This window comes from Podarcis erhardii (genome assembly GCF_964252035.2).
Source record: "Podarcis erhardii genome assembly, chromosome: 2".
Lineage (NCBI taxonomy): Eukaryota > Metazoa > Chordata > Lepidosauria > Squamata > Lacertidae > Podarcis > Podarcis erhardii.
In genome coordinates, this window is record NC_138498.1 from 51685699 (window position 1) to 51708356 (window position 22658).

At 45.5% G+C, this 22658-nt stretch overlaps 1 protein-coding gene across 17 annotated transcripts in view; it reads right to left on the reverse strand.

Moving 5' to 3' along the window:
* Positions 1 to 22658, reverse strand: part of ABLIM3 (actin binding LIM protein family member 3) — a 148646-nt gene that overhangs the window by 47393 nt on the left and 78595 nt on the right. For 16 of the 17 annotated variants that reach the window (XR_014153987.1, XR_014153988.1, XM_081852095.1 and 13 more), the window contains 4 exons: positions 15283 to 15423; positions 10676 to 10859; positions 6815 to 6927; positions 1221 to 1347 (listed from right to left, as the gene is read on the reverse strand). Coding sequence is in view for 15 of the 17 variants with exons in the window: in XM_081852095.1 (XP_081708221.1) it covers positions 1221 to 1347; positions 6815 to 6927; positions 10676 to 10859; positions 15283 to 15423 (565 nt within the window). In the remaining 2 variants the exon portion in view is untranslated. The remainder of the gene's footprint in view (positions 1 to 1220; positions 1348 to 6814; positions 6928 to 10675; positions 10860 to 15282; positions 15424 to 22658) is intronic. The other variant, XM_081852102.1, reaches the window with a different exon arrangement.

Below are 22658 nucleotides of genomic sequence, written 5' to 3' on the forward strand. Positions count from 1 at the left end.
TCAGACCTCACCTGGAGTACTGTGTCCAGTTCTGGGCACCACAGTTCAAGAAGGACACTGACAAACTGGAACGTGTCCAGAGGAGGGCAACCAAAATGGTCAAAGGCCTGGAAACGATGCCTTATGAAGAACGGCTAAGGGAGCTGGGCATGTTTAGCCTGGAGAAGAGGAGGTTAAGGGGTGATATGATAGCCATGTTCAAATATATAAAAGGATGTCACATAGAGGAGGGAGAAAGGTTGTTTTCTGCTGCTCCAGAGAAGCGGACACGGAGCAATGGTTCCAAACTACAAGAAAGAAGATTCCACCTAAACATTAGGAAGAACTTCCTGACAGTAAGAGCTGTTCGACAGTGGAATTTGCTGCCAAGGTGTGTGGTGGAGTCTCCTTCTTTGGAGGTCTTTAAGCAGAGGCTTGACAACCATATGTCAGGAGTGCTCTGATGGTGTTTCCTGCTTGGCAGGGGGTTGGACTCGATGGCCCTTGTGGTCTCTTCCAACTCTATGATTCTATGATTCTATGATCCTTTGCCCTATTATGCCTAGATTACTCCAGGGCTAAAAGTGTCCATTGATTAACCAGTGTGTATTGAGTAATTAAATCACTAACTGCACAGTAAAAATGTAATGTGGCTTTTAAATGGGATTCTAGCAGACGCTGTCCAGTGACTTTCGGTACTGATGGCAGTTTTACAAACAATTATCTTGAGGGAATTTAAGATAGCTTTACTGCCAATGAAAGTAATTTCTCTGCATTACTCAGTCAAGAGAAACGTTGTTCTCCTTATATAGCCTCAAATATTTCCTGGCACTGTCTATAATGTCACAGCTTCAACTCACATCCATCTACACACAGGAGATAGGTGCTGTATTTACTGCAGCAGTCCTCTGGCCTGTCAAATGACTTTTGTAGGAAAGGTGATCTGCTGGTTCCCTCCAGGTAGATGCAAAAGGAGGCTGCATATCTTTCCCGAGAAAGAGATGTGCAACTCCCCTCTTTGTGCATTACACAGGGAATGAAAAAGAAGAGGCACAGAAGAGGCACTCTTTCTTTCACAGCTTGGCTGCAACATACAAAGTTGAATGAGAGATGCCAGGTGGTGCAGCCTGGAGACCTTCTCCAAGGGCACAGGTCAAATGCTGAGCTTTGAAGCAATCCCCACCCACTCAGCAGAGAGATGAGGAATGTGGGCCAGCAGGCCATGGGGAGGAGACACGCACTTGCTGATGTATTCTCCAGTCAGGACGATCCCACAGGTTTGGCACTTGAAGCAGCTGACATGCCACTGTTTCTCCAGGGCCAGGAGAGACTGACCTTGCTTGATCTCCTCCTTGCAACCTGCACATTCTGGGAAGCCAACAAAGCAGAATTAACAACACAGCAGCAGTATCCTGAACAGTTTAAGAAGCAGACACTGAAGGACAGCTGTGCCTACCAATGGCATCCTGCCTTGCAGAATCATGGACAACACTAACTTGAATGACAGGGCATGCAGTAAAGGGTACAGACATTCTGGGATCCCTGTGCCATTTTCAGGGTCCTGTCCTAATTTAATGCAAGGAGTAGCTATTTATCTAGCACAGCAATGAAGGACCTCAGGGCCAGGAGGGGAGTATAGCCCTCCAGGCCTCTTTGTCTGGCCCTCAGAATTTTCCCCATACCCCTCACTAGACCTGCTTCACATCTTTTGCCTGGCTGGAATATGTCCTTGAAATCTGATGATGCCTTTTTCTTGCCTGAATGGAGGAAAAAAGAGGGGTGTATGTGTAGAAACTAGCCTACTTGCCATGTCACAGGGAGGTGACATGGGGGAGTCCTCACCAAAGGACCAGGAGGTGTTGGTCTTACACCAAGCCCTGGGTCAGGCTCCATCAGGGGTGAGGAGCTAAGGTCTCATGAAGAGGTAAAGGAGGGGCCAGCCACTCTCAGGGTCAGCTCAGCCTCTGACATGAGGGAATGGCAGATTGGAAACCTGTCTCATCCAAAGACAAGGCTACAGACAAGGGCTCCTCAGGAGTAAAGGTCTCCTTGAGAGGAAAGCCCTCCTCTGCAAGAAGGCAGGTGATAAGAGTCAGCCTCTGCACATTCTAATTACGAGCTGTTCTGACCTTGCTGCTTGCCTGACCCTTGTTGTAAGCTCTGCATGCTTGGACCTTGACCTTGGACTGGCCCTGGATGCTCAGGAGCCCAGTGAGAACAGGGCACTGCTTCACAGAGGGAGTTTTTGCATTAGTGGCTCTACCCACTTTTGCGTCTGGGTCCCGCCTATCACAGGAATGTGGGCCCCAGAAGGTTGTCCAGAAGGGAACAGTGGAGAATGGAACAAAGTGGCTCCCAAAATAATTCTTGAGCTACAGCTACACACACACACACACTTCCTTCCCTTAAAAAATGCAAGCTGAAAGTTGTAAATATTGCTCTAAGCCCTGTGCTGAACTGAGCACCTAGGGCAGAAAGTGAACTTCCTGTTTTAGGTCACATTTGTTGAGCCTGACTTGGTTTTCCACATTTTACTGCTGGCAAGTAGTGTGCTTATGTAATAGGCCTGTGGAAAGAACGGCCACATTCCAGCTGGCTGCCAATTCCTTCCTCTTCCTGGTGAATTTCTCCTTGCCGTTTCCACTCCTGAGCCAACTGCTCAAACCAAGCCAGATGTGGCTATTCAGGAGCACCTTCCCTTTTGAAGAACCTAACCTAGGAGCACCTGGCACAAGGGAAAAGGAAATCAAAGAAACAGAGGTGGGGCACATGGATGGAGCTTCTACACACCACCAGATGCTTGAGGGAACCATGGGCTCCTTTGTTTCATCTCCATGCCCCATTGATTTATTTTGCTCAAGAACAGGCAAAGTAGTGGTTGACATTCTGCTGGCAGCCCCCACCTACCCCATGTCTCCCACTAGTAGAAATGGAAGGGCATTTTTCGACGCAAGGCAACATTGGAAGAGCTGTTCCCTAACCTCTGTCTGTCTTGGCCATGTCCGGCCCGTGGTGTTATTTACCAGCTTCCCTTCCCTTTCCCATTTCCCTCGCTGTCTGTCGAGACCAGTGACAGGAAGCACATGGGCTTGGAAGCCATGACCTTGACTGTGCTCTGACAGGCTCTTTCCTCCTGTCCCTTCAAAATCGGAGAATCGCCCAGATTTCCAAGTAGCCGCTTTGCCTCATGGGTTGCTGCCCAGTTAGAAGATGGGCTGATCCTTTTGGGAAATCAATTCTAGCAACAGCAAGTGCAACAAAATGCCCAAAGGTGCAGAGGTGAAGGGCAGTGCTGCTGATGCTCCCTTTCATTTGCCACACCTCAAGAGTGCTTGCTTGAGGGAGAAAACACAAAGCAGATCCTCAAGCTGTTCCTCCTTAGCTCTCTCTTCACTAATCTGTCAATGCTACCCTCAGGCTTGCTGGTGCTCACCCTTTTTTGCTACATTCCACTGCTAGGAAGGCTTAGGAGAATCTCCAGCTATTTTTAAAAGCATCATACAACACTTCAGACAAGTTTTCTCTGGATCCTGGAAAAAAAGACAGTTAATCACGAAAGCCTTATATGTTTTACAGCAGCTAACAAAATGATATTAAACTCGCACAGAAAATGTTTTGCCTTTATATATTGCGGGGCGTTCTGACCTAGGTAGCCTTTGCATATACAGTACTCTTCCTGCCTCCTTTTCTGAAACAACTGTGAGGTGCTGTTTTAGCAGCACCAGTGAGTGTGCATTAAGAGCAGTGGCTAATATAGGGGGAGAGAGAGAGAGAGAGAGAGAGAGAGAGAGAGAATATGTCACTGTGTTTCACCCGGACCCATCCTGAATGCTGCTTGCAGCTTGTTATGAATAATCCATGCTGCCCTCAAGTAACCTGAGCTACACAGCCAAGGAGACGAATATATGCAAGAGTGGATTTCAGGGGAGGATGTGGTCTTCATGTGACCTGATAGTGGTCTAGGGCATGAAGAGGGAAGGGTGGGGTAGGGGGGCAGAAACCGCATAGTGGCCTTCACTTGGTTTCTCTCTCCTGGGTCTAAACAGGTTCCTGGAAATCAAGCACAGAGGGAGGGGAAGAGAAGAGAAGCATTGTGCAGATTCAGCAGGCTCTGGGCAGCCAGTTTGATTCACAGCACCTGGTTCCTGAGTTTCCAGTAGCAGAAACTGTTGGCTAACTAGTCTGATTCTGAGAGTTCGGTTCTATTATTATTATTATTATTATTATTATTATTATTACTATTGCTATAAGGTGATAATTAGAACCCAGAGAACATCTCATTGACTTAATAGGAAATACCTTAGCAGAGTGATTTGGTTTTCTTACATGCTATGTACACAATTACATATGTGTGACGTGCAATATTACATGTGTGCCACATGTAGTATTAATATTATATATATCCCCTTGGTGTTACACGTATCACAAGATTGGAGGCAGGGCCAGCCACAGACATTCTGAGCCAGGAAATACAAATGACACCCCTATCTTAATAATTAACATGGGGCCCACAATCCACTGGCAAGTTCTCCTCCACATCCCTCATTGTAATGAACTACTATGCCTTTGCTCAGTGTTCCTGTTTCTTTTGAAGTGGCTTGCACCCTATAGGTCCAAATCTGTCTGTCTCCAAGTCCAATAGCATGAATGGAGTCTAAAATACAGATTGAAGCAGCTGTTTCACTTTGCTGCATGGATGGAAGCTGTTTGTAACTCTGAATTATTGGGATCTGAAAGGAGGACAGCTGCCAACTTCATCATTCCAAAAACTCCAGGGACAAACTCCAGCCAAAGATGCCAAGAAAGATTTTATTGCATTTCAGTGACATCGTTTGATCAATCGGAGTCATCGTCTCATAATAAGGAAGGACAAGACGCTGTGATGTCTGGGTGCAATCACTTCTTGGAGTGGATGCAGAAGCTGGTAAAAGAATATTGTTGTCATCAAGTACACATTTCTGCTATCTCTCTGTTTCTTTAGTGGTTGTAGATACATTAGATTCCAAGCTATAGCAGGCCTCCTGCTCCTTTGGTAGCATGGAGAAGATTGACAGATACAGCTGCTCAGCTTCTGCCTCCCATCCAAAGGAAAGAAGCTGTGCCCTAGACTGCATCTCACAAGATGCCCTCCATCTTTCATTGCCAAGGAAAGGCCAATAGTCAACCCTACCCTGATTTCCCACCCTTGTTTCCCTTTACAGGGCATCTCTTTCCTATAGACCGGGGCAGGGGAGCCCATTGGCCATGCTGGCTGGGGCTGATGGGAGTTGGAGTCCAACAACATCTGGAGGGGCACAGGTTTCCCCATCCCAGATTCAGATCCTCCACACCTGCTAAAAATGCATTTGCTAACCAGTCTGGAGGTTATCAGTGGGATACAGCAAGCAAAACAGCCTGGAGGTCAGCTGTAGCCTACAGATCCAGCAGCTAAGACAGAGAGAGCATGTCCTGACATTCAGTGGATTTGGACACATAAACATGGTTCAGTTTTAGGCATAAAAAAATCAACCCTGGATCAAATGGTCACAGTGCAGTTATACACACTCATGCCTTTGGGAAGATTCAGGGAGCCAATACTGAGGAATCCTTGTGGGCACCAACATCTTATACAGTGGTACCTTGGGTTACAGACGCTTCAGGTTACAGATGCTTCAGGTTACAGACTCCGCTAACCCAGAAATAGTGCCTCGGGTTAAGAACTTTGCTTCAGGATGAGAATAGAAATCGTGTGGCAGCGGCGTGGCAGCAGCAGGAGGCCCCATTAGCTAAAGTGGTACTTCAGGTTAAGAGCAGTTTCAGGTTGAGAACGGACCTCCAGAACGAATTAAGTTCTTAACCAGAGGTACCACTGTATACATTTGTGTATATATATTAGTTAAGTGCACAAATTTGGAATTATATTTCCAAATGCAGCTGTATAACAAAAAGGGGGAGGGGTCTGCAGAAATGCGGGTGTAAGTTTGACTTTCTCTTTTAACAGTGCCTTCTTTATGTACTTCTGTTATTGTTTCTTAAAATATGTATTTTAAACCATCTTTCATCAACTAACTCTCAGGCTGGTCTACATGCAGACCACATTCTCAAACATGGTGATATGCATATGTAAATCTATTGAAATCAATAGGTACAAGTGCTCTCAGTTGGATTGTGTTCAGTGTTGCTCGTGTTTGGCAGTTCCCTGCAGCCTGGTCAGGAGCAGGCTGTCACCGGGGGACGGGACACACACACACACACACACCACACACACACACACTGTTTTATAATCATTTTGTGCTGTTCTTCCCTTTGCAATCAGTGTGTCTATGTAAATACTAGGGAACAAGAACATCTGTTGCTTCCACACTGACATCACACAGCCTGCACTGCAATTGTGCCCAGCTGGTCCACATCCCAGTGCAGAGCACTCGCCAAAAAAAGTATTGTATTTTTTAAAGAGTGATCGCCATTTAAAACAGGAGTAGAGAACCTTCTTCAACCTGAGGGCCACATAATTCTCTGGACAAACTTCTGAGGACCAGATGCCTGTGGTGGGTGGGTCCAGAGGCAAAACCGGGCATAACATTGAATGTGAATATTCCCTTTGTACACTAGTTTCTCCACAGTCACATAACCCTCTCTATTCTCCACCCAGGCAAGCAAGAAGCACTCGAGTTTCAGGACACATTCCAGCCCAGCAAAAACACGCAAGGAGTATGCAAAGTGGAGCCAGTGAGAGGTGTGGCCTGAGAAAGATGTGCAGCCTGGGGAGAATCTCAAGGGTTCACATCAGATGGAGGTTCTCCACACATTTACGGTCAAAGTATAAAAATAATGAGGTAGGATCTGCTGGACTTACGGCTTGGTCCATGAATCTTGATGGGTTTGTTGCTGATCAGTGAATGGGAGCAGGTTTGGCAAACGCAGTCCTTGCCACTGAATGTGACTTTGTCTCCAATGGGGAATGGCTTCCTGAAAGAAAGGCGAACCCAAGAAAACATCACAAATACTCTGTAGGACTTCAGATACCTATGGATCCCCTTTGTCAGTTTGCTAGTTCTTCTTCTTCTACAGCACCTCACACCCATCATTGGATCTATGCCTCTTCAAGCTATCTCCAGGACTTGCTGTTGCTTACTCTATTTTTCTTTTATTTTTAAACCTTGTTCCCCCCCTCCTCTGTATGTTGCTTTTGAACATGGTATTGAAAATTTGGCCACCTAATGAGAAGAGAAGACTCCCTGGAAAAGACCCTGATGTTGGGAAAGATGGAGGGCACAAGGAGAAGGGGACGACAGAGGACGAGATGGTTGGACAGTGTTCTCGAAGCTACCAGCATGAGCTTGACCAAACTGCGGGAGGCAGTGGAAGACAGGAGTACCTGGCATGCTCTGGTCCATGGGGTCACGAAGAGTCGGATACGACTAAACGACTAAACAACAACAACATTGAAAATTTTAATTAGAAAAAGGGGACATTGCTCCATTCTCAATCTCCCCCTGTGTTGCAGTATTACTAAAATTCTGGGACAGGCCAATTTGTTGTGTTCCCCATGGGTCATCCCAGGCATCTCCTATTTCCCCCTTCAACATCTCTGTCATTTTGTTGTCTTCCTTGATACCCTACTTCCCTTCTTTTTTTAAAAAAGTTCCAGAGTCACTCTAGAAAGTAGTATAGTTAATATCATTCTCATTGCTTCTGCAACTGAGCAGAACTAATGGCTCAACATCAAATATTATAGCGACAGATTTCATGATCCTTATAACACATCTGAACATTTCAATTCAAATATCAATATTTGGTTCACAACGATGAAGGTCTTTTTTTTTTTTAACAGAAAAAAATGAATATTGCAGAACTAGCAATGCTCTTATTTGCATATGCAGAAAACAGATAAGTATGTGCAGAAAACTCAATGTAGAAAAGTCAATGAGCAGGAACACACAGGCATCAACTTCAACTGTAATTTGGGAGACCTCACACATGTAGGCAGAAGGCATGTGAAAAGAAGCATTCCCTCTGCTTCTAGGGTGGCCAATGTGTCATGCAAGGAGTTACCAGGAGTCCTTCATGTTATGAGACAAAAGGAAAGGTTCCCCTCCCTTGGGCTCCTCCCCCCCTCCCACAACACCTACAAATAAAAGGAAGTTGCAGGGAAGGGGGATGAGATGTGCCATGACCCCTATAATAACAGCAATGACTGCCAATGGGCAGACTTTCACAGCCAGGTATTTTGGTAGTACAATCTGCCTGGGGCAGCGTGTGTGCCCTGCGCCTGGGGGCAGGGCGAGCCACCCATGGGGTGGGGCGAACTTGGACCGGATGCTCCGTGGGGGCTCCAGAGTCTGCCTGCCTCCTCCCACTCAGCTGCCCTACAGCAGTGGGTGGACCGTTTGGGCAGCGTGGAGCCTGCGGGCGCCCAAGGCACCGCGTCTCTCCCATGCTGCAGGCCCCGTGGTGAGTGCCGCCCACCATTTTGTCACCCCTCCTTCATGGTGACACCCGGGGTGGCCTGCCTCCACCATGCACCCCTTCCTCCACCCCTTTATCTACACACTCACACCATGCTAACTCCCTGCGGATACACAATCTGGGTGCATGTTTGTATAGTCAATTTAGCTCCTGTGAAGCAGCAGCTATGACAGTTGCTTCATCGTGGATTTGAGAATGCCAGTGGTAGTAGCTCAGTTCACTTTCGCCAGATCCTCATTCCTGTTTGTTTAAGTCATGAAGATACTCAATGGTTCTGAACACCCCAAGAGAAACCGTGGAAATATTACAATGGAAGCTGTTCTCAGAGATCTTTTTACAGAGGATCATTCAAAAGGGTTAGTACACTTTAACTGCCCTGTTCTATTTACACTCAAGGTAGTAAAGGATAAAAAAGGAGCACAATCGTAAGTAATTCCACCTCTACCCATGTATATAGGTGAAGCAAGGATTCTAATTTGGCTGGTGACTGCAAGAACACAGCAGCAGTTCATTAGATTTCAGTATCCTGAGAGGAAAAGATGGGATTTTGCACGTGTTGAAGAATGCAGAGCAAGTGCTCCTGTCTATAAAGACACAGGCAATCAAACAGGCATTTGGGAAAAGTAATTGGGGGAAAGAGGGGAATATAGCTTGCAGCAAAGGATATGCCATTGAGAAGGGAAAGACCTGCACACCTGGTCTATACAAACAAAACTGTATGTGTTAACATACCCTGAACATTACATGCTTGGATTAATTTCAGTTTAACTGAAGAGTTAATCACCTTGGAGAACAAATATATTGGGTGGCATAGGACTTCTAGAGAATGCCAGTTTTGTTGTCTGGGATCAGAATGGTTGATCTGTTTCTCATAGGTGGAAGCAGTGATCCCTATCCCATCAAGTTTTAAGCAAAAGAAAGTGTATATATAGAGAGGTAAAGTTACAGACTGTCAGGCACCAGGGGTCTCAAATCACCAGTGCCGCTATGACAGCTGAACAGAAGAGGCTGAAGCTGCCTTTGGAAAGTGACCCACAGCATGCCAAAGTGAGACAGGGCTTTGCGAACTGTATGTACGACCTTGATCTCCTCAAGAGTTACGTTTAAAGCACATGGCTTCCCCAAAGGATTCTGGGAACTGCAGTTTGTTAAGGGTGCTGGGAAGTGTAGATCTTTGCGGGGGTAAACTACAGTTCCCATTATTCTTTGTGGGAATCCATGTGCTTTAAATGTATGATGTGTGTGCAGCCCATATCTGAGCAGCAGATCCACCTTGATCAGCTTGTGCCCAATGTCCATCTTGACGTACACTTACACCAAACCGCAGCTTGTTCAATCTGTTGTCTCACAATACAGGGACAACCTATACATTGTCAGCAGCGTCATAGCTGCTTGTACACCTTTCCTGGCAATGCTTGAAGGGAAAATATTGTGTGGGTGCCAACATTGCTATGTGATTCCTTCCAGCAGACCACAGCAATGGTGGTGGCAGTGACATGTGTGTGTGTGTGTGTGCCGCACAGCTAGTGTGGCTAATTAAAGACTAGCTTTTCCTGTCACTCACCCTCACCCATCTTTCATTTTAATGCTCTCCCAATGCACTCCCAACACTAAGAATGACAAATTAATAGACCTGTCCCTCCAGAGTATATCTGAGACCTAGAAGAGTTCATAGCCCCCACAGTAGCTTCACCATTCCCTTGGGAGATTACTTATCCCCCCTCCCCAGTTGCAGGACCATCCATCCACTCTCAGGCTAATGATTGGCTAGTCTAGTCATACAATCTGACATCCATACTGCCAGAATTAACCCCTTTTTTGCTTGACATGCTCTTGATCCTGCAATGGGGCACAATAATAAGTCATAGAACCAGTTATTGCCTAATGACACATCATGCAGGTATGTACTTTTGAATGTGCAGGTACCCACTGTTCTAAGAGTGTGTATAAATATTTTATTTCATATTAGTTTAGAGAAATGAGCGCAATGCATGTACAGCTTTTTGTCGTTGTGAAGAACGCAGGCATCTTCCAACCAGGCTGTGCTGCCTCATGCTTTAAGGAAATATCCTCTTTCATTGCCCTGGCACTCCCCAAGGTGTAAGAAAAGGAGGTGCGGCATAGAGCAAGTTTCTACCACGCCATATCTGCACATCCCACCATGTGGATTCAAGCACCTCAGGCTTCCCGTTCGGGGTTCTCACTTAAGAATGGGTTGCCCACAATCACAGCCAAACATTCCACTCACCTGCACATGCTGCAGACAAAGCACTTTGGGTGGTAGGTCCGGCCCAAAGCTGAGATCACCTCTCCTGTGATGAAGTCTTGGCAGCTATCACATCGTGTGCCATAGAGCTTCTGGTAGTCATGGGTGCAGATGTATTCCCCGTTTTTAAAGAAGAAGCCGGACTGAGCTAGGTCACAGCCACACACTGCAGAGAGGGAAGCACACACAGACAGAGAAGGGTCAGCTTGTCAGTTATCTTTCCCAAAGCTGACCTGTTCTTCTAAAGCAGGGATGGGCAGAAGGTAGACCAAGCTATACTAGTACATCTCTCTCTCTCTCTCTCTCTCTCTCTCTCTCTCTCTCTCTCTCTCTCTCTCTGATTTGCAGTATAGAATCACATAATTGTAGAGTTAGAAAGGACCCCGAGGATCATCTAGTTCAATCCTGGTGATGCATGAACATGCAGTTGTCCTATATGGGGACTGAACCTGCAATCCTAGCATTATCTGCCCCACGCTTTAACCAGTTGAACTATCCAGCTATTTTAAAAACAACAAGGAGGGTTTTTTGTTTAGGTCAACAGGTTGCTGACTCCCAAATAGACAACAGCAACAACAGGATGGCTTTTCCCTTCTAAATTAGGCAGCTGAAATGAAGCAAGGACTTTTATGTGAAAGGACGTTGAGCTCAATGCAGTTCTGATACTGAGAATATATTCGGAAGGCTCAGAATGCTCTCAGGCGCAGCTTGTTCCTTAATTCCTGTTCTTTAATGTGTTTCTTTCATGCGGGACACTGAGGTCCAGCACCGAGGGCCTTCTGGCGATTCCCTCACTGCGAGAGGCCAAGTTACAGGGAACCAGGCAGAGGGCCTTCTCGGTAGTGGCGCCCTCCCTGTGGAACGCCCTCCCACCAGATGTCAAAGAGAACAACAACTACCAGACTTTTAGAAGACATCTGAAGGAAGCCCTGTTTAGGGAAGCTTTTAATGTTTGATGTATTACAGTATTTTAATATTTTTTGGAAGCCGCCCAGAGTGGCTGGGGAGGCCCAGCCAGATGGGCGGGGTATAAATAATAAATTATTATTATTATTATTAGTAGTAGTAGTAGATCCTGAGGTTCTGAGTAAAAAGCAAAGCGGGCCCCACAAGTCCAATATCTGACTGCCTTGTTTTGAAGAGCTTGCGTGAGGTGCTACAACAGAGTTGGGGGTGCACAGACAGAAGGAACGTTCCTTGGTCAGAGCAAAGACACCGAGCTGGGAAAGGAAGCCTGAGAACATTTCCTTGGGCAGTTTGGATGTGTTCGTTCTTCAGGGTGCCTACCCTTTAAACCCAACAAAACGAACTAAAGGGCCAAGCCCCACAAGATGTCACTGTTGGGTTGCTGGCAAGGTCCAGGATAAAAAGAGAAAGAGAAAGCAGGCAGGCCTGTTTTGGGGAGATTTGTGCCCTGCTGAGAGAAAGCGCTTGGCTGCTGCTTTGGGAAATTGTCTGTGAGCCTCGGAGCATGACGGCAACAGACTTTGCCTTCTTTAATTGGGCATTAGCAGACAGCAAGAGGGTACCTGGGCAGAGCAGCCTGGCAGAGGGAAGTCTGACCTCTGCTCAGGCAACAGGAGATTTATGCCATCCATCCTGCTTCTCAGCGTGACGCTGGGGCATCGTATCATTACTGGCTGCTGCAACAACCACAAGAGAGAATGGAAAATGTAGGCAGTGGCATTCCCTGTCTTCCTAGTCTCCCTGTGAGGTGACTGAGAGAAACTTGTCACAAAATGGACAAATGGCTCACTTACCAAAAACACACACACACACACACACTTAGACTTATGGAAAGAAGGGGAAGATTTGACCCATGGCTTTGGACTGCATCTTTTCAATGTGGTTGTGAAGGACCACATCCACAGCATACATTTGAATGCACTATGGTACCACTTTAAACAGTCAAGGCTTTCCCCAAAGAATTCTGGTGCTGAGAGTTGTTAGGAGACCCCATTCCCCTCACAGAGCTACAAATCCCAGAGGGGCTGAACAATCAACCCCTCCTTGCAATGAACTCTGGGAATTGTAGCTCTGTGAAGGGAAGAAATTCTGATTGGTGGAAAGTGGCTGGCAAGGTGTGCCCTGCAGTTTGCCCTGCAGTCCCTAAGGTAGATTGCTGCCCTAGTATGGCTGCTGCACCTGAGGTGACTCGCCTAGAGCGACATGCTCCGTAGAGGGCAGGAGATCCCAATCTGGCCTTCGCGACAGCTTCCAACTCAGCTTCTGGTAAATGGAAGATGCAGCCAAAAGCTGAAACCTGGGAGCTGCGATGGCACTGGTTTCCTTCCACCCTGCCAGGCACAGGTCCAGATTTAGGGAGAGGTGAGTGGCACAGCTTGCCTCAGGTGCCAAAAGATCTCAAACTGGCCTTGCTGGCAGGTGAATATGAGAGCATATAGACCTGCTTGATTCCCTCTTATCCTGAAGGCTGTGAGCACCTCCAGATATGATGGCTTGCCTAGATTTGCTGCTTGAAACCTGGTGAACCACACATTGCTTTTAGTATTGATGATGGAATAACGGACTGCGCAGCCCCTGCAATTCCTGCTTTCTCACCTTATCTTGGACCCATGAACAAGTTTTCTTAGGAGCCATTTTCTACATGAGCTCCGCACACAAAAGTTCAGAGGTTTGGAGTGGGCAGCAGGACAGGCGTGTTCAGAGCCCATCGCTTCAGCATGTTCTGAGCCCATGCTGAGTTCTGCTGAGACGTGAGTGTTGGGAAATACTTCAGCTCATCCTTGCCCTGCAGATGGAAGGGTGGCTGGGGAGGAGCAACGTTGAGATGTTGTAAAACTTAATGGCCCAGAACGGATGCGAAAGGGCTCCTTAATGCAGTTATTGAAACAGCTGCTCTTATGAAGGGGCAGTAACCGGATCTATAAATTTTACAGTGGGAATTGTCAGAGCTAGATAAGGCACCCTGTTAATTCCCACTCTTACTGTTTTCCACAATTTATTTTAATTAATTAATTAATTAATTAAATTTATGGCTCGCCCTTCCTCCCCAAGGATCCCAGGGTGGCAAACGAGTGATAAAGCAATGCATACATCTTAAGAGCATCTTTAAAACAATCTCAGTACAATGAAGAATGGCAGATGCAAGTAATAGACTACATGGAGATGGCAGAAATGACTGGCAGAATCCGAGACCTGGGAGAAGAAGCGGTGGAAGAGGACTGGAAGAAGTTTAAGGACTATTTGCAAAAATACTGCAAAGTTTATGAATGCTAAAACGATGTTGGATATAAAAATAATATGGCATTAGTGATACAGGTTTAAAAAGTATGTAAAAATGTAATAGAAAAAGGGTGAAAGACTAAAGTTATATTATGTCAAAAGTAAACAATATGTTAAAGGTGTTTAAACATAAAGAGAAAAGATTGGAGACATAATAGAATGATTCTAATAATTAGAAATGAGTTTTGAAAGAGGGTAAGGATTTGCTGTATCTGATTGGGTAAAAGGAACACAAAAAAGGGAGGCGTGAGGAAGTCAAGAAAGAAAGATTTTAAAGCATGAATTTAAACGTTGGAGTTCTTATTTTTCTTTTTTTTCTTTTTGATGGATGGAATTTTCTTTTTTCTGTATTTTGTTCTTCTTATTTGTTATATGTGTATATTTGACTTTGTTCTTTTTTTAATTTTTGTGGTTGTTATGTTCTTTTTTCTTTTGTAAAAGCTAATAAATATATTTTAATAAATAAATAAATAAATAAAACAATCTCAGTACAGATGCTGACTGGGAAAGAGCTCAACTTTAAAGGCCTTTTGGAAGAGGAAACTTTTCAATAGGCACCAAAATATGGCACCTCTTTAATATTTAATGGGAAGAAGCAAGTTCCTAATGCAAAAATATGTGATTTGAAGGCTGCAGCATTCTTTTCAGACCTTCCAAGTGCCCCTATTTTCCAGGGATAGTTCTGGATTTACAGCAGCCATCTCGGTTTCTGATTTGATCCTGGAATGTCCTGCTTTTCCTTAGGATGTCCCTATGTTAATTGGAGAAATGTTGGAGGGTATGCAGTTATGCAATCCCCGAGCCATCACAAGGCAGCCCTGTTTGGGAATTTTTATAATGTTTAATGTTTTATTTTGTTTTTATATATGTTGGAAGTCGCCCAGAGTGGCTGGCGCAACCCAGTCTGATGGGCGGGGTCTAAATAATAGAATCATAGAATCTTAAGAGTTGGAAGGGACCTGGAGGGTCATCTAGTCCAGTGCAGGAATCTCAGCTAAGCATCCATGACAGATGGCCATTCAACTTTTGCTTAAAAAAGCTCCAAGAAAGGTGAGCCCACCACCTCTCCCATGGGCAAAAATTAATTTATTGTTGTTATTATAGATTTTTCAACGGAGATATGTTGAAGGGTATATTCTTTGCCTTTCCTCATTGTCACAATCAGTAAATGGACGCAGTGAATCCATAAGCTTCGGACAAGTGTTGAGTGCTTCTTAAATGCTAAACTGAACACTGCCTTCGCTTGTGAAGGGCTTGATCCTGTTGAATGGGGAGGAATGCCTGACTCTAACCTTTGTGTCCATTTTGAGCAAGGCAGCTTCGTCATCCCCCAAAGCACCTACCTTGGCAGGTGAAGCATCTGATGTGGAAGTGATTGCTCTGGACACGCACCACCTCCCCTTTACATGTATCTCCGCAGCGATAACAGTGGATGATGGTGGGACGGCCCCCAGGGTTGTACGGGTTTTGCTGGAAAGGAACTGCTGGGGAATAGAAAAGGCAGAGCTTGTTAGCAAGCATGCAGGAGGACCGATAGTCAAGAACAGCCAGCTTAGACAAATACATGAGCTGATTTCTTTCCTTGCAGAATTTAGTGTGCAAGCTATAGGGCCAAGTGCAGGCTGGTGTTTCATTTCACGTATTGTTTTGGGAAGTGCAAATTAAGTGGATTTGCATAAAAAAGCAAACAGATCAAAAACCTCTCCCATTCTTATGCAAAATAAGGGCCTCAGCTCTGCACCTCTAGTCAGTCAGAATTTTAACATTCAGTAAAGCAGTTTTGGGTGGAGCTCTTTCTTCATCTCCCCCCCCCCCCGCATCTACCTCTTCATGAATGGATGTGTGTGTGTGTAAAATGCTTGATATTGGTGCACAGTTTAAGGCAACACTGCTTAAGGGTGGAGGTGGGGGAAGAAAGACCATAGGATCTAGACATTCTTGAAGAGGGCTGCCTTTCCAAAGAGATTCTGAGTTCTCCGGGGAATTCTCACATCAAAAGTGAAGGTCAGATTTGTCAAGGTTAGTCTGACTACTAGACCCTGAGAATTCTCCAGGGAAGCATCTGATGTATCTGTCTCTGAGCCCTTTCAAAGTAGGCGGCCGAGACCCCCTGGAGAATGGATTGAGAGATAAGGGCTTCCTAACCCTTCTGAATCTTGCAGAGCGCCCTTGCAAAGGGAATAGTTTTCTCTACATCTGTTTCTCTTTCTTTGATGCTTGTTCAGCAAAACTATGTATTCTGCAGACCACAGAGGGTCTGTCAACATAACCAAACCCCCACAACCCCAAACCATGCTCTTATTAGGGAGTATACAGTACCAGTAGTATATATATCTTTTGCCATGTAATGGTAGTGGAGGTTAACTTTGCTGCTCAGGAATGATTCCCTTCTTGTAAACAGGTAAGCTTTTTTAAAAAATTATTTGACACCTTTTGACTTTATTTATTTATTTATTTATTTATTTATTTATTTATACCCTACTTAATTTCCCAGGTGACTTCTAAGCACTTTACAAGTATAAAACAATTGCAAAATTTACATGCACACACAACCTCTCTGTGAGATGTGCACTCCTGTGCTACAGAGAGAGAGTGCGTAGCCTGCAAGCGACTACTAAGGGGAAAAGATATAACAACAATTCATCAAACAGCACTGAGGAGGGTAGGGTAGGGAGTGCAGAAATGTCATTGGGAATTAACCCATAGGTGCCCACAACAGTCTAGTCTACACAGTGCCAGCAATTGCAGTGGAAGTGCTTTCTATAGGAAAACGCTGTAAACGTTGACAAAATACTGTGATGTGATTGCTCATTCAACATGCCTGCAATAGAAGCATCTTTTTCCCATGGATCCCCTAAAACAGACTGCGAGCACAGACAGCATTCAGAGTATGAGCTCAGACATACCCACAAATCAATTGAGTGGCTTTGCATCCCTTTCTGCATCAGCCACTAATTTCTGGTCCTGAACTACAAAGGCCTCTGCAGCCATTTATTTCTGTCCTCGTTTCCTGACATGTTCCTGGCTCTAATCTTTATTCCTCCAACCACCATCTCCTGCTTCCTTCCACAACTCTGCTGTCCATTCTCTCTTGCTCCCTCTTCCTTTCCCCTAGAACTCTCTCCCAGAACATTCCCATTGTGTCACCTCCCCCTCCACCACTCTCCCTTCAGATGCCTCCTTAACAGCCCACTTTCCTCCATGAAGGTCTTTTCTCCTTCTTTCTCAGCTGAAACAAAGTCAAAGTATGCAAAGCTGCGCTTTTCACACCCACTACTTGCTAGCCTTTTAGTGGCCCCTCTCTTGGAATTCAGACTCTTAAGTTCCTTGGATCATTTTGCCTGATGGATAAATATAGGGATAGAAGGTGTGAAAGAGCTGCAGCTCAGTGAAAGAGCACATGGTTTGTATGCAGAGGGTCCCAGGTACAATTCCTGACATCTCTAGGTAGGGCTGGAAATGGTCTCTGCCTAATACTCCGGGGAGACTCTGTTGGTCAGTGTAGACCAGGACTAGCCAACTCATTGGCCTCCAAATGTTGTTGGACAATACTTCCCACCACCCATGTCAACCAGCTATGCTGGCTGACACATAGCCCTCAAGCATCCCGATTTTCCCAGGACATCTTGGAATTACAGAAGACATCCTAGCTTCTGATGGGACCCTGGAATGTCCAGTTTTCCCGCTCCACCATTGCCACTGCTGACAAGCTCAGGGAGGAGGATGAGCTGGTGCTTTCAGCCGGCACTGATGCTTGCACATGTCTTTCTGTGCTGTGCTCGCTTGAGTCAGCTGGCTCGCATGGCAGTGCAGCACTAAAAGATGCCATCCTGATTTTCGTCAGCAGAACGTTGGGGGGTATGCTGAAGCTGATGAGGACTAGAGTCCACAACATCTGAAGGGTACCACATTTGTGTAGATAACACTGAGACAGATGAACCAATGGTCTGACTCAATATATGGAGACTTCCTGTGTTCCTATGTACTGTACAAATGTTTTTGACATAAACCACCTTGAGAAAACTCTGCTCTGGAAGGTGGCACATAAATTCCTAAATAAATACATAAATAAAATACCAAAATGGGACATCACAACCATATTTTGTACAGGATTTCAGTGTGGCCAGGAAGTACAGTAGTCAACTACCTGTCCAATGCCCACTTTCCACACTGAGAACAAAGAATCATCCAGACATTCAGACAGAACCAGAGAGCACCAGACATCCTTTTACAAGCAAAGATGAGGGGGTTTGGGGGGTGGCTCAAGGAATTAATCAATATTTAAACAAACATTCATACAAAAAAAAAATCAAAAAATCTGCGCTGGATGTTTTTGCCTTCAATTATTATGGGCTTCTGGTCTCTAGGGAAACTTCTCGGTGTCCATAGCAACCTGTCACCAGGCTGGTGAGCTCAGTGCCTGAAAATATAAGAGGACTGAGCATGATAAGGAGAGGTATTGGGGGTGCAGGGAGGGGGGGAAGACGCATGGGCTGCAGACTTCAATTAAATGGCAGGGCTGTAGCTGTGACTCTTATCTCCCAACAGAAAGTCCTGTTTCTGCAGAAGAAACTTGGTGAGATCTAACCACAGGATCTGTGCTTTCCTGCTTTCTCTTATCTCTGCTCAGCATTAAAGAAGCTATTTCCAAGTTCAGGATTGATTAACCCAAGGCTCTTGTTGGAATTCCCCCTCATTTATGTGACTGGCGTTGTTTTCCTCTTTCTGCAATTGTTTCCCAGGAGTTTGCCACTCCTCCTTGCCCCTGTATGAGAGCATTACAGGCACTGCCTTGCTCCTTTGCAGAGGGACAGTCGATCAGGGCCAAGCTCATTACGCCAAAATAATCCAGTAATAATGTAAGTAGCATTAGGAACCTTGCAGCAACGAGAGGAACAGGGCAGGGGGGAGGGAAAAGCCCAGTGGAATGCCTTAATCTTTCAGTGGTTCACTCCTGCCTGAAGCAGACGTGCTTACTTAGCAAGAAATTAAAGCCAAGTTCACCTCATCTCATCATCATTAATGCATTGGTGCTCTTTCTGCACCAGTGCAAAGGAATACACGGAGTACTGATCTCTCTGGTGTAATTCCAGAGAGTTGTAGCTGGGGCAGAGTAGCCAGTGGAGCTTGATGCATTTCCAAACCCTTGTTTCACTCAATGTTCTCAGTGATGAGTAGGCAGAGGGAAAAACAGCAGACAGAGGAGCTCCATAAGACAACTCAGCTATGGTCCCTCCAGTTTACTCACAGTGATGTTACAACTCCAAGATGTTTTAGTGTCTCAGGCAGAGCAGTAAAAGGCATCCTCCTGTAAACCAGGGTACACAGACCCCAAGACCAGCCAATGTATTTAGGTATCTTCTGCAGAAGACCCCACAAGCACCTCTACTACTGCCTGATAATAAAAATGAAGGAGTAAATTAAATAACAGAGAAACTGCTGACCTTCCATGATGTCCAAAATTTGCCTCCTGAGGCATATGTCTCACTCTGCCTAATGGGAGGGCCAGCTTTGTTTAAGGCCAAAACACATATCCAAGGTGCTGTAGGGATGCCACCCAAACAGCTTCTTGTTGCATGGATTGTTGCCCGTGTATTGTGAATTTCCAGGGACCTATCAGTAGCCACCAAAAATGGGAAGAGATTGGATAGAGGGTACTCTCACCAACATGATGGCATTGATCTACATAAGCGATGCCCAGGGATAACCTGCCGCAAGGAAGCTTGTGTGTATGTAATGTAACATGCTTTTCTAGCTTTTGTGGGTTTTCTCTCTTCATGTGCAAAAGCTAAACGTGTTCAATAACTGGAGGGAAACCTCAAGGGGACAATAGCATCTTTTATTTTGCCATACCCTTATATTAAACTTTGTACTGTATTGACTGTGCTGGAAATGTTGCTGGGTCCCAACGACAATGAATGATGGCACATTCTCCATTGGAGCCTCAGAACCCTGGATTTGGTCTGAATTTTCCAGTGCCAAGTGAAAAAGCCATGTGCAACATATGCAGCAATTATGAGTTTTACAGGTGGCACACACTCCCCCCCCCCCCCGTCATCTCTGACCCTACAAAAGTAGCAGAATTTGATTGTGAGCCTTTGCTTTTGGAGGAGACAAGCTAAAGCTGAAGGTCTCTAGCCGTCACTTGGCCATCAAAGATGACATTTCCATTTTGCTTATCATCATGGTGTTATTCCTATGTACTTGAGCAGGGATCTTCCCAGCAAGCCCTGCTGCATTCTCTGAGCTCTTATCTCCTTGACTCCTTCTTGGCTAATACCTGCTGTGTTCTGCCAGAGGCAGCTGTGATTGGTGGAGGAGCAATCTGTGTCAATTAAACACAGAGGCCATTGGGAGAAAGAGACTGTTGGGGCGATGAAAAGGATTATTATACATGCAGAAAAGTACTGAGTCAGAACTAATGGCTCTACACTGTCACCTCCCAACCTCCCACCCCAGGTAAATGGCAAGTGTCTTGATTATAGACACTTTATAATGCAAAAAGGCAGAACAGATATCACAAATATTGGACTTAGAGGGGTTTAGCACTTGTGGTAAAATAGCCTGAGGGTGCTTTATCTTGCTGTGCTCATTAACCTGCAGCTGTGGGTGTCCGTGTGGTAATTTACTGTTGCATTCATGAACAATATTTCTTTGGTAAAACGGGATGTTGCATTTCAAAAAGGAGAGCGTTCTGTAGGCACTCTGTGTCAAGAATTATGGTGGTGTTATACTCTGTGTGGGCCATAGATCAGAGTTAGAACATCTGCTTTGTATTATTATTATGCAGATGGTCCAAAATTCAATCACTTGCATTTCCAGGTAGAGTTGGGAGAGACCCCATGTCTGAAATCCTGGAGAGCTACTGCCAGTCAGTGTGTAGACAATACTGAGCTGGATGGACCAATAGTCTAACTCAATTGAGTTTTTATGCTCCTATATTTTGATACAACAGACTGAATACAGCTACCTCTTTGGAAAAAAGAGGTAGAAAACCAGGACAGAATCTCCCTTTTTCTGTCTTTGTCTCTCCCCACCTCTCTCTCTCTCTCTTTCTCTCTCTCTCTCTCTCTCTCTCTCTCTCTCACACACACACACACACACGCACACACATTTTCAAACACTCATGCACCTGCATTTACAAACCCTGACACCGGCCAGGTTTCCAAGATGCATATAAAGGTAAAGGTACCCCTGCCCGTTCGGGCCAGTCTTGCCGGACTCTAGGGTTGTGCGCTCATCTCACTCTATAGGCCGGGAGCCAGCGCTGTCCGCAGACACTTCTGGGTCACGTGGCCAGCGTGACAAGCTGCATCTGGCGAGCCAGCGCAGCACACGGAACGCCGTTTACCTTCCTGCTGGTAAGCGGTCCCTATTTATCTACTTGCACCCGGGGGGGCTTTTGAACTGCTAGGTTGGCAGGCGCTGGGATCGAGGGATGGGAGTGCACCCCACCGCGGGGATTCGAACCGCCAACCATGTGATCGGCAAGTCCTAGGCACTGAGGTTTTACCCACAGCGCCACCCGCGTCCCTAAGATGCATATACATGGGTGTTTAAAGATGTGTTTGTGGCATCTCCACTTAGACATGTTTCTTGCAGAAGACAGTGGTGTAATTCCAGCATTTCATGCAGCAACCATAATGCATGGAGCTGTGAGCCATTAAGTTTAGAATCACAGAGTACGGCATGTGGAATGGTACCCAGATTGCCAGAGGCAGTAGATTTGAGTTCTGAAATGAAGGAAGTGTCTAACATAATCCTGTCTATTTACTGACCTAGAGGCATGACAGCTGATTTAAGTTGCTAAATCTAGTATAAATGTCGTGCATGAGAATCTCCTAAATGCTCAATATAAAGTATCTACAAACCACTGCAGCAGCAGACAGAAATGGTTCTCATGAGGAGGGATCTATAGACTTACTTGTGGTTATGACAAAAGCAAACCCTGACTACCTTTCTCAATGTATTAACTGGTGCAAAAGTGTAATCAAAAGAGTGCGCACAAGGTAGTTTAAGGGATCCAGCCAAAAACAGACTATAGATCACATCCACACCATACATTAAAAGCATTCTCACACCACTTTAACACTTATGGCTTCCCCCCAAAGGTTCCTGGGACCTGTAGTTTGGAAAGGGTGTTGAAAATTGTTAAAAGACACCCACAAAGCTATAACTCCCAACACTCTTAAACAACAACAGCACCCAGGATTCTTTGATGAAAACTAAGGCTGTTAGAGTGATGTAAGAGTGTGGAAGTGACCATAATAACTAGTATACTGGATGGATGGGAGGGGTCGAGTTGCATCATTTAGCTAGAATCTAGCTTATGACTGCATGTCCTGAGCTGGATGCAATGCAGACGTGTGGGTGTAAGTTAAAGTATGTTAAGCCCTGCTGAAGACAACATGTAGCTGCAGCAGATGGAGGGTGGGGTCCAAGGAAGAGGAAGAAACCAATACCTGATATTATGACCACATCCCCATTGGTCCTTTTGACTTTGCCCACTTTCTACTTGACCACTGACCATTGCCCACTTTCTACTTGACCACTGCCACACGTAACAGCCGTGTCCTGTGCTCTGGACTAATGCAAACTGGAAGCTATAGATCACCATTAAGAACACATCACTGCAAGCCTCCCAGTGCAAGCACCCGCTTTATAATTCCGTCCCTGGGTGACGTGTTGGCATCTTTGAGTTATCTGCTCTCACAGGGGT